General features: G+C 39.4%; 1 protein-coding gene across 1 annotated transcript; it reads left to right on the forward strand.

Moving 5' to 3' along the window:
* Positions 1 to 11,507: 11,507 nt before the first annotated feature.
* Positions 11,508 to 12,973, forward strand: LOC145028893 (uncharacterized). The gene is made up of 4 exons (XM_078977602.1): positions 11,508 to 11,619; positions 11,768 to 11,845; positions 11,942 to 12,040; positions 12,758 to 12,973. Exons 1-4 carry the CDS (start codon positions 11,617 to 11,619, stop codon positions 12,833 to 12,835), a joined length of 258 nt encoding a protein of 85 aa, XP_078833728.1. The 5' UTR covers positions 11,508 to 11,616; the 3' UTR covers positions 12,836 to 12,973.
* Positions 12,974 to 13,325: the final 352 nt, after the last annotated feature.

Here is a 13,325-nt window from a genome sequence, read left to right on the forward strand (position 1 = left end):
CCTTCCGAACTGACAAGATGTCACATCTTTCAGCTCTTAAGCAACTCTCATGAGCTCCCCCTGCAGTCACATACGCATGTTGAACCTGCTCTAACATCCTCGGGCTGGAAAACCCGACACACTAACGATACTTTCAACCATCCCCAGGATGAATTACCGCTACATACAACTTCCTTATCACAATCATACTGGAAGATCCATGGCTCCCTCCTTGCATCCCCTCCGAACTCTTCTGGTTCTATACTACAGGAAATTCTTCCGCAACCTCAACAGACACCCAACCCGGATGTGTTTCCATACCACTGGTACAATCCCAGTACTTACTACCGATAGCTAAAGCACTATCGATAATCCACTTACTCCACTTCCTCCTCTTTTGGAGTACCCACGCTCCTTCCGGAGCTACATGCCTTTCCTTTCCAGGAAATCCACTCAACAACCCTTACCGCACCTGCACGTGCCACTGAGCTACACTTCACTCTACATTATCCATGTACAGCAACTGCTATCCTCGAACTTCCATATACTCTGAATCTGATCGCAAGGACTCTCGGGTCCATGCACCGCTTTCCACTAACATGATCAATGCTTGGGGCCAGACCATATCAATTATCATCCCCTGATGATGCTTTTTCCTTATTCTCCTCGTACCGATCCACGAACACATACAGAGTCTTCAACATGACTGGACCGCCTTACCAAGCCTTCAGCCTATCTGGACCACCGTGGCAACCTGAAATTTTCATTCGGTCAAACCCTAAAAGTCAACCACTTCGTATTATAAATTAATATCATTATTTCTTATTTTTAAGAAATATAAAGTTCGTTTGATTATTTTAATATTATATTTATATGAAAGGGTGAAAGAAAGCGTCGTCTCAGGTTTTAAAATTTTAAAACCGCAAACACCTTGCGTCTTAGAAACCCTCGGCCAAACTATTTCGTTTGAGTCGAAAAATCATACCAAAATCCGAAAACTCATGCTTATCCATGAGTTTACTCCTTAAGTCTAGTCAAAAGGAGTTTACTCCCCATTTTATCCAAAAGAGTAAACTCCCAAAAGAGTAAACTCAAGAAACACTCTCAAGTATCAAACTAGAAACAATTCCAAATCTTCAATCTTATAAGTGTTCTAACCATTTCAAGTTAGTAAAACACTTAATCTAGTGTTTGTGCATCTATTCATCCATTCAATTTTGTATTTTGACTAGATTTCCAAAACACCAAGATCACACTAAGTGTTCTTGGCCTTTTAGCTCAAATCAAGCCTCCTAGTAGTAAGTGCTGCTATCCTTGAGTGATTCTAAGCTAGTATTACATTTAAACACCAAGAAAATGTGTCAAGAACACAAGGCTTGAGGTGTTCATGGTCCAAGGAGATGATTGGGCCGTAAACACCATAAAATGCACCAAAGTGTGCCTAAGTTGTTATCTAAGCCCTAGTTTGATGTTTAAACATTCCTTGAATTGATTAAACCTTCCTTGGATGTGTCTAAGCCTTGAAAAACATCAAAAACCAACAAATATATGTGTTTACAGCTTGGGGATCTCCCAAAACCGTAAACATCCTAATTTATGTATAAGTTGGTCATTTTCCTTACTTAGGCTTAGAAACTAGCACACACCCTTACCTAATTGTGTTAGGGACTTGAAAACTTGGCAATACCATTTTCCATAAGGGTTTATGGTAGTAAACCCAAAGGAAAGTTCCATGAGGCCATAAACTCCTCAAAGAGGGTGTTTTATTGCCCTAGTCCACTCCAAAGGCCAAACCACTTAGTAGAATTACTTTCGAAGGGTTGCTAAACCACAAAACAACACTTGGACCTTAAGACTAGAGTTTATGACCATAAACTCTAGAGTTTACTACCGTAAACTCCTAGGGTAAAGGTCATTTAGACCGTAAACTCCAAGGGAGTTTACCCTTGAACCCCAAACATCATAGCAAGGTCCTGTAACACTTAGATGAAATCCTTATGGCTTGTAGCACTTATATAAGGTGTTATACATACCTTGGGATGTCTTAACTTTATCAATTAGTGGCTTAAAGTCTAATTGAATACATATATGTGTGATTATATGTTAACTAGGATCATTGAGTGTGAACAAGTCTTCACTTGTCACCTAGCCATCCTGCATCAGTCAGTACACCCAAACCACCATCTACAGGTGAGTTCATACCCTTAATCAATGTTTTAAATGATTTTAAATGCTTTAATGGGGGGGGGGATACAAGTAGAAAACAACATGTTATTAAATCATGTATATGTATTTTATAACTGTGTTTTCATTCAATAGATTTCACATATTACAAAATGTGATGCATGAAATGGTTTTCTATCTTAAGAATACGTTGTTATCAAATGTATTACTTTTGAAATGTTTATTAAAATGAAATCAAGTCATTGTTAATTATTGTTCAAAACTCTTAAATGTCGTACAAAACCATTTTTACCTTCTTGAATCAAGCTATACTTATACGCATATGTTCATATATATGTTAGAGATTATAGTTTTCATCCTTCAGTTAGTTTCCCACACTCTTGTGTAACAAGGGTGTATAAACCTACTTGAACAACCAATTACCTTTCAGTTAACTATCATAGGGATAGTTAGAAGATATCAAACATTATTCCTATTACAAGGAATCACACATGAGTCAGTTCATTCATGAGTCTTTACTAGTACATTACCTGATACATGAGTACCTTTACATATGCTTACATGATACATGAATACGCTTACATGAACACATTACATGGATACCTTTACGTAGATACAATTACCTGTGTATACTTACATGAATACTTGAAACTCGATTTGTAAAGATGATTTATTAGTACTTTTAGTAAATCATCCAGCCCATCCCAGTTCCACGGGAGTTAGTTACAGGATTAACCATTCCTGGAACCACTGGTCGCTACAGAGGTTAATTGGACAATCTTCGGATGCTCATTAGGTTATTTACTTCGCTTATGACGATGTAGAGTCAGTTACGGGACTAACCATTCCTGGAACCACTGTTCGCTACAGAGGTTAATGGACATCTACGGATGCCTAAGGTTATTACTTATATTAGGAGATAGTTACGGGACTAACCATTCCTGGAACCTACTGTTCGCTACAGAGGTCAATTGGATAATCTTCGGATGTTCATTAGGTTATCTATTTCTCTTACAGCAATGTAGAGCCAGTTACGGGACTAACCATTCCTGGAACCTACTGTTCGCTACATAGGTTAATTGGACAATCTTCGGATGTTCATTAGGTTATACCCTTTCGCTTCGGCGATGTCGTGCTAATCCTAGTAATCCAGGGATAACACTTACATGATTATACTTTTTCCTGTTTACTTTATTTTGTGATACTTTCACATAAACAATGAGTTAGACTAAGTACTTTAGTACTAGTCAATAGAAGGAAAAACTAACATTTTACTTACAAAACATTCGGGTCTAGTTTGAAGACTACATTTCATAATAATAGAAAATAAGGGATTTTCTAGGGCTTTTCATACTTATATCAACATTTTCATTTAAAGGTTTACATGACTTTTAAAACAGTTTTTCAAAACAAGACAATGACACTTAAATAATTATGAATTCACCAGCTTTAAAGCTGATACACTCTTTCAAAATAACTTGTATTCTTAGGCCATCAGTAGACAGGTATGGTGGCCAGATTTTGAGAAGACGGAGCAAACAAGTCTCGTCTTTTATTTTGATTATATATTTTTGGTGTCTTATTACAATGAAAGAACACACATGTATTAAAACTTTACTTATAATGCAATGGATGATGTTGTTGCTTGTTTACTATTTTACACTATTGTGATACTGTACATGACGTCCTCCACCCCTGAATGTTTCTGCCGTTCGTGGTTTTGGGGTGTGACAACCACTCTCGGAACCTTCAGCATATCTGGACCAACCTCCTGGGCCTTCAGCCTGTCTGGACCGTTCCCCGAGCCTTCGGTCTGACTGGTACGCCTTCCGGCCTTCAGTCTGTCCGAACCGCTCAAGCCTGTCTAATAGGGGTGTAAGTGAGCCGAGCTACTCGTGAGCTACTCGGGATCGACTCATTAAAAGTTCGACTCGAGATCGAATTAAACGAGCTCGAGCCGAGCTCGAGCCTAAATATGAGGCTCGTTTATTAAATGAGCTCGAGCCGAGCTTCAATTAATGGGCTCGCGAGCCTAAACGAGCTTAAACGAGCCTATATATATATATACACACACACACACACACACACATACATACATACACACACACACATATATATATATATATATACACACACACACACATAGAGGCTCGTTTAGGCTCGATTAGGCTCGCGAGCCCACTAAATTATTCATGAGCCGAGCTCGAGCTTCATTTTAAGGCTCGAATCGAGCTCGAGCTCGAGCTCGAGCTTCCTCAAATTAAACGAGCCGAGCTCGAGCTTTGTCAAGCTCGGGCTCGGCTCGGCTCGTTTACAACCCTACTGTCTAACATTACCCTGAACCATTTCTTCCAGGAACCTCTCCCTTACATACTGTTCTAGCCTTCACGGGGTTCCGAACTCGAACTTCATTCTATATACTCAAATCCTAGCCTAACCCTAGGCCCGACCTTGGTCTGTATCCCGCCCCACTCGTCTGATCTACTCATACCAGCCCATGCTCTTGGCCGACTGAAACACTGCTGAAACCCAAACAGCTAATTGACCCCTCATGCTATCGATCCTCCTGAGAATTTTCCTATTCTCCCCACTTAGAGCATTGACTACCAACCACCGGTGACACAACCGACATCACTTACACAATCCTACTCAATAAATTCTCTTATACTTGATCTGATTCTGAAACGAGCAACCTCTACAAAATCACCTTTCGATATCGCACATCTCGAACTCTAAGGGAGTTCGACCCCCAGCTGAGTATTCCTCAAATTGCAAATGCTATACACGACACTCGGACCAAAAAGCCAAATTCCCCACCATCAATCCCCAAGGATGATAACCAACTAAGACTCCCAACACCAAAACCCTTGATCATACGATAAATGCGACGAAAAGATGAATGAATACCATACCATGAATCATGCAAACGAGACTAGCAGATATAAAATACTCCATAACAACCATAAGATAACAACATATCAAGAAGGAAACATACCCACAGCTGATCCCAAGAAACTGCACGTCCCTGAACCCTCAGGGGCTCTGCTCCACCCTGACCTCCACCCGTAATCCTCAAAGTGGCTGGTGCTGGAGCCTGTACCGGTCCAGCAGTAAGTTGTGGACAGTTGGCCCTCATGTGACCAACCTGATGACACTGATAACAAATCCTCATATCCTAGACTGGGGCTGTCTTACGGTAATCCCTCGCGTAATGCCCCTCCCTCCCGCACTTGCGGCATGCATCACCGGACCTACAAACTTTAGTGTGACCCTTCCCGCACCTTCCACAACTGCGGCTGCTCTGATCTCCTAACCTAGAATCAACGGTCTAGGACCGTTTCGGCGCCGACTGCGATTGTGTCAGGGCCTGTCTCTGCTCTCTTAACTGCAACTCGATTTCCAATTCACGCCGCCTGACGGCCTCCTGCAACTCTAACAAGGTATCACATCTCTGCGTGGACACAAACTGCCTGATGTCCCTCTTGAGCATACTCAGATATCGGGACATCTGAGCCTGCTTCGAAGCAAACTCCAGGCAAAACATCGCCCTCTCAGTGAACATCCTGGTAATCTCCGTCACCAACTCTGAATCCCGCTTCAGCTCCAGGAACTCCTGAGCCAACCTCTCTCTCTCTCTCTCTCTCAACCCGGGGAACATAACGAGTGCTGAACATCTCCTGAAACTGATCCCAAGAAACCGCAGCCTGCTGCGTATTCGAATATGACCCCGTAGTAAACCTCCACCAATCCTTCTCCCCGAGCCTCAACAGGTTCAAAGCACACCTCACCCTCTGATCAGCAGGGCATGAACATGTAAAGAAACATCCCTCCACGTCTGACAACCATCTCATAGCCACAATCGGATCATGAACTCCATCAAAAGTAGGGGGCTTCGTATTATCGAAGTCTCAATACTGAAAACCTCTACTGGCTCCTCCTCCTGCCACTAGGGGTGTTCAAAACCGGATATCCGAAATTTCGGATATCCAAAATTTCGAATAATGGATATTGATATTCGAATCCGTATCCGAATTTCGGATACGGATACGGATGTTAATTCGGATATCCGAAAGTTTTTTATTTTTTGTCAATCCAATTAAAAAATCTCATAAATAAAGCACCGCTTAAGACTTACGTAGATTAAAATAAGCATCTTCATATTTTAAATAAATTGTTTGAAAACAAAGAAATAAAGTGAACATAATAACTCAAATTTCTTTTGCATTTGTACATGACTTGTAGTGCAATTCTACCATTATATATTCCATCATCAGTTCATGGTTTATATATATTCTCTAAGGTTTTACATAAGGGATTTATATGTATTGAACTTCGCACAAGTAGACTAAAATAAACATCTTTATCATCCCTCACTATTATAATATAATATTATGGAGATGCCTACACGATCAAGATGAATATATCTTATCAAAAAATCTTCATAGTTTTAGCATAAGAAAACGTAAAATAAAATCTTAGTGAAAATAAATTATAAAATTCATTAGCAATAACACATTTGATCTAATGTGAACAATCAAACTTGAGACTATATATTAATACTTTGCACCCTTTCATATTAAAAAAATAAATAAATAAGAAAAAAAATTTGGGATATCGGATATCCGAAATATCCGAAAACTTACAAAATCACTATCCGTATCCGAATCCTAAATTTCGGATATCCGAATTATCGGATATTTTTGGATACGGATGTTGGATAATTCGGATCGGATTCTCGGATACGGATATTTTTGAACAACCCTACCCGCCGCGGCAGCTGTCTCCGTAAGAGCTGCATAGCGCTCATCAAAGTACTCAATCATAGCGGTCTTGATCGACCCAAATAGTTCCGCCAACTCAGCCCGGAACATAGCAGCAACCTCATCATGTAGGATCTCCCGAATCTTGGCATCCAACTCATCCGTACTCATATGGCCAACGACCTCGGGTGGTGCTGACCCCTCCTGACCGCCCTCTCCCGCTCCTGATCCCGAACCGGATCCTTCCTCGAAACGTCTCGTAATCGCCATTCTGCAATACACCATGAGATCCTCAGAAACCCCGTATATCCACCCAGAATGACTCTCTAATCAACCGCCCAGGGGTTGTAACTTCTTTGAAACGTGTATGGGTCTTGTGCTTTCAGTAGTACGGGCCCATACTACCTTCTACACCTACCCATATTTGTCTCAAGTATCATTACAACGCCCCAAGCACTAACGAACATGGCAAGCACTCTATCCTCACTCCTAGAGTAACACTGAAACTCTCATAAAAGGAGACCCTAGGCTAGCAGGCATCACAATCAGGCAACTCTATCATGCACTTCCTGAAGATCCCTAGCCTAACTCTAGCATGTTGTTCTAACATATCACATAAACAAATAACTTATATGGTAATTTTGGGGTAACTTACTGGCTCCGACTGATCGTACCCTCTGCGTCCTCTTTTAATTATTTTTGAAAACCATTTTTAATTTCTCTTTGAAAACCCTCCTTGATTTGAGACTGGATTCACACGAATGTTCCTTCAATTCACTCAAACCAAGGCTCCGATTCCAACTTGTAACATCTGAAAATTTCAACCAATTTAAACTTTTAAAAAACAACCCAATTTCATTAAGTTATTACAAAAAGGTTTTCAATACAACTATTATCAGAGTATTTCCCAGAATCACGTCATAACACATAAAACATGAGGAGCGGTATGATCATGTCTTTTCCTTGCCACGGTCTCCTGAAGTACCTGAAATATTAAACCACAACTGTAAGCCCGAAAGCTTAGTGAGATACCCCCAAAATATCAACCACATATACCATACACATAACATATCATATCATAAACAGAACAAATCAGCCATGCACTACGGGTCTACTGTGTGACTGGTCCGCCGCACCGGGCCTTCAGTCCACTTGGTCCACCCTCTGAGTCTAGCTGTATACATCGAGTCTGTAGTGTGGTTGGTCCGACTGCACCGGGCCTTCAACCCACCAGGTCCACTCTCCGAGTCTATAGTATGACTGGTCCGCCCGCACCGGGCCTTCAGTCATCCTGGTCCACTCTCCGAGCCTTGGCACGTCTGGTCCGCCCTCATGGGGCCTACAGCCTATACAGACCGCTCGCTGGGCCTTCAGGATATCCAGTCCGCCCTGGGTATGTTGGCCTACAGCACAAAGCAGGACCCGCCTCAACCCAACCCCCAGTCAAACAACCATGTACACATAAACATATAATCATATAGCAATTCACAGCTAATCAACCGATATAGCGGATCACATAACATAACAACATCCTAACCAGAATACCGACCTAACCGGTCACTAACATAGCATCATCCTATATACCAAGATTCCGACCTTAACCAGGTCTCTAACATATACCTTCCTACTACCAGGATGCAAACATATATCAAAGCCATAACACAACAACTACCTGAATTTCCATCCGATAAAGGGCCGGCCTTGGTGCCTTAGACCCTGTCGATATAGTGAGGATAACTCACCTCGCTAAGCCGATCTGCAGAAGTAAGATCACGCTGCTCCAACTTCCGATACGAACTCCACCACTGATCAATACCAAAAGACTAAACTCAATAAATACCAATAATTAACAAATACCCTTGGAAGTCAACCGGTCAACTCTTGGTCATAATCAAAGTCCTCCATCAAAGTCCACCTTCTTGTGTGACTCTACTCGCCGAGTCACCCCGTCGATTCGTCGAGTCCCAAAATTCTGAGTCCTTTCTCGCTCAACTCACCGAGTCATCCCTCGACTCCCCGATTCACCGTTCAACCAGAAAAAGTTAGGACTCCACGACCAGACTCGCCGAGTCCAAGGAAATATTCAACGGACTCGCCGAGTTGTTCTTCCAACTCGTTGAGTTCCTGCCGATCTTCATCCAACTCGCCGAGTCCACCCATGCGACTCGCTGAGTATCTCCAGCTCTTAACCCATGCAGTGGCCTTTTAAGCCATGTTGGGGCTCAAATCCATAGATGTATCCTTCTACAAGTTATCCCTCACGTAAAGTTGCAAACTTTACGTGATATCAAGAATATATAAACTCAAAACACATTAGGGCTTGGGTTTTAGACAAAAGGGGCTTCACCAATCATCCAAGGACTGAAACTTTATGAACTCAGGACTCAAAAGAGGTTCAGATCTGAAGTTTCAGCTTTGGATCTAGCTTCTATAACAATTCCCTTAACCAAGGAAAACCCTAGCCTCCACATATGAATGATTCTAGAAGACAAGGTCAAGGTAACAACTTAATACCTCACAATTTTATCCCAAACTGGAGTGGGTTCTAAATCCACACGAAATCCTTGATGGCTGCCTCTTGCTCTTCAAGTCTCCTCCAACAAATTCACTTCTCAAAGCTCCAAACACTCTCCAAGCTCTCACTCATGGCTATTAGGGTTTCTGGGACTCAAAGGGAATGTAAAGAGCCTGAAGAGAAGGTATTATGTTCTTTATATATAACACAAACTCCAGATTAGGGTTTTTCTCATTCTAGCACCAACTCGCCGAGTCCAGCCTCCGACTCGCCGAGTTAGTCACTTAACACGCGACCAAAATCGCGACTCGACTCGCCGAGTTTGTCCATGGACTCGCCGAGTCAATCCTCCTTAATTACACCAAGCACCCTGAACTTGCACTTTTGAACTCGGGGTGTTACAGAAATGGCCAGATCTACAAGATAAGATGATCAAGCAAGGAGCTTTTTACCTCCTGGAGGTTGCTAGCAAGGAAATAATCCCATATCTAAGTTGCTTCCAAGCTCCAAGGTCTTCCCACCACATTCTTCTTATTCAAGAATATCACCATAACACAAAGATAAGCTCAAGATGCACTCTTCTCACTTAGGGTTAGCAAGATGGACATTTTCTCAGGTGGAGGCTGATGAGGGAATGAGAAATGAGGTGATAATGATGCTTATATATGGACCAAACCCTAAAAATTAGGGTTTGAGGATCCTTCACGTACACCTTGCGTACACGGTGTACACTTAGTGTACTAAGGGCCGCCCAAGTACGCCCAACGTACAAAACGTACACCCAACGTACTAAGGCTTCGACCAAAAATGACCAAAATGCCACTATACGCCATTCTTGCAATCTTTTTCAGGCACATGGGTCAAAATGTAATATTTCTTCATACATAGGGTTAAAATTGAAAATACCTCATCATCAGGATGTTACAAATACCTTCCAGCTCCCGCAATGTTAGGGATCGTTTCTAGTTTCAAATGAATTGTCGATTCAAATTTATATTTAAAACATAGAAACAATTTTTTTACCTAGAATATATTATTTGAATATTTTTTTAATTTTATTTTAGATTTTAGATTTAACGATATATATCAATTAACAAATAAATATATTATATTGATAATTCTAAAAGTTCACAATAGATGATTCCCTTCCTTTCTCCTCCCCTTCTTTTCTAAAGATAATGATGACACAACACCTACAATCTTAGTGGTGAATGTAGTACTTTCTTCACTAGCATCCGATGATCATAAGCTACGGTCGCCAACATTCATAGAGATTGATTGATGATGGGTATGGTCTCCGCCACTTCTACCGACCTCCAAATCAAGATGAGTTTATTGTAAAGTTACCATTATTGGAGATAAAGAAAGGAAAAGTTTTTCATGTAATGGATTCGTGAAATTGAGACCATGAATGCTTGAGAGCACCCTAGATCAATTTCTCTTACGCTCTCACATTCTGTTCAAAGATCTCTTCCCCCCTTTCGTTATTAATAAATCAGGTGATAGCCATGGTTGAGAAGAGAGAAAGACTAAAATTTACCGATGAATCTATCTAAGAATTAAATAGTAGCACACACAACGGACAACAACTCAGTAAACATAAGAGGAAAAGAAATATATAATTACTCGTGATTTTGACTCCTCCAAGTTTTTTGGTTAATTTATCATCCACTAGAATAATATTGATTTCCTCATATTCCTAACCTATATTACAAAAAAGAAAAAACTTAAAAGAGCGGCACCAATTTGGTGGTGCTCCAGCGAAAAGAGGAGGCTTTAGTAACCACCTATGATTTTGACTTTCTACTAAAAAAGTAAAGTATGGTTAAACCGTAAATGTTAGCCAACTTTTAGAATTTTTTCATAAAAAAACAAATAAATTTTGAACTAAAATATAAACTGAAGCAAATTTTTAGGACTTTGATAGAGATTTCCCATAGAGAATGAGAAATGAACTAAAACTAAAATTGTCATGAAAAAACTTTTGTTTACAAAAGGGGAAGTTTGTTTTGTCAATAACTGTAAATATTATAAGTCAAGGGACTAAAGTTGGACAGAACATACATCGACAATACATTAAAACATAAAAACTACCAACAATAGCTCCAAACTTCACCTTGGCGCAGAGTAGAGACCCCTAAAGTCTTCGACGTTAAGGATCGATCTCAGAAACCGAAGATGGTAAAATTTCCTCTGTTCTTTTTCAATTCTCTGATGTTTTTAGCGATTCATCTATTTTGAACCCTAATTCATCATGTTATCCACACTTGCTGTTGATAAATTCAATCCCAACACCTGTAACTCCAGTCACATATGTATACCTACATAGGTGTGCGTCGCTTGTTTGCTTCCGCTGTTCCTGATCCCGATCGTAAACCTATTGCCAGTCATATTCGATCTCATCATGGTATGAATTCGATACTTTAATTTTAGTTACTCGTATATCGCGTTTCATGTCCAATTCACCGAATTGAATTTAAATTAAACTTTTATTTGTTTTCAGGCAAGAGTATATAGGATTTTAGGATGGGAATATCAGAAACCAGAACGTGCTCCAGCAGCATGTCCTTATAAACCTGTTGCTAACAAGACTAACGAAAATGTAAGTACCCAAATTGTATTTCAGTTTGATATTTAGGGATTTTGTGCCTTTTAACTGCTAGTATATATAAAGAATGTATGTAAGAGGATCTATGCATAGAATTCTTCTTTCAAGTTTGATATTGATGGATTCATGGAACCATTTCTGAGATCTGGATTATTGTAACTACTTAGATATAAGGTTAATAGAAATCTCAGCTAAAGGAGATTAATGAAACAAAAGGCATTGCTAGTTCTAAATATATATTTATTAAAAGGCTCTTTTTGATCCTACAGATTGAAAAAGACATTTCTTCAGCACTTGCTTTTTATTTCTTTTGAACAGTAGAGTAAACTCTATGTAGTTGGTGCATGTGTTTATTTTTTTATATTTTATTATTGTTCTTCCTTATCTTTTATTCTCATTCTTAACATTATATATTTTTTTTATCTTTTATTCTTATTCTTCCTTATGCCAAAAGTCTACCAATTGTAGCATTGTCATAGCAATACAAACAATTTGTATTGCTATAGTTGTGCAGAATTTTCAAAGTTTAATGTTTCAATATGAAAAAATTGAAAGTAGAATTTTTTTTTTCTCCAATTTTATCTATAACATCCTTTGCTGATTTGTCAATCCTCTACAAATAGTCTTCATTTTGTCTCAAAAACTCCTAAGAACTGTTAAATAAATAAATAAATAAATATATCATGTTCTTTTTGTGTTTTATTTTAACAGGCTGCAAAAGAGCATGACCCTATTGCTGCTGATGTCATTCATAAAGAATTGCCAGTAGATAATGGCAAACTTGATTGAAGTCAAGTTCTTTGTGTATGAATTGCAAATCTAATGTTCTTTTAAGTTTCTTTGAAAACGCACTTAAATGCAAACCAAATTCTGTGTAATTGCTTTGACACTTTATGGATCATATATATGTGGATGGAATTTCGAAAATCTTTCAAATTTGCAAAAATTTACAAGTTCTAATAAGTTATTTGAAACTGTGTAAGATGTAATTTGTTAATGTAGATGATAGAATTAATTTCAAATTTGCGAAGTGATTTTTAGCATTTTTGATCTCAAAAAGTTCTCATCAATTTTGGTTCCAAAACGTTTTTTGGATGTTGAGAGTTGGGAGAAATCAATCAAGTATGAGGAAAAGAATACTTAAAGTTCAAAAGAATACTCTCAACATGCTTCTTCTTTTTAGCGGTGTTGTCATACATTTCTTTTAAATTTAAAAGCATAATTAGGAAGAAAGCTTGGGCTTTGCCCCAGGATGGTTTTCGTGTTTTTTTATTCTAAA

Source organism: Lactuca saligna, chromosome 2, assembly GCF_052625555.1.
Source record: "Lactuca saligna cultivar CGN05327 chromosome 2, ASM5262555v1, whole genome shotgun sequence".
NCBI lineage: Eukaryota > Viridiplantae > Streptophyta > Magnoliopsida > Asterales > Asteraceae > Lactuca > Lactuca saligna.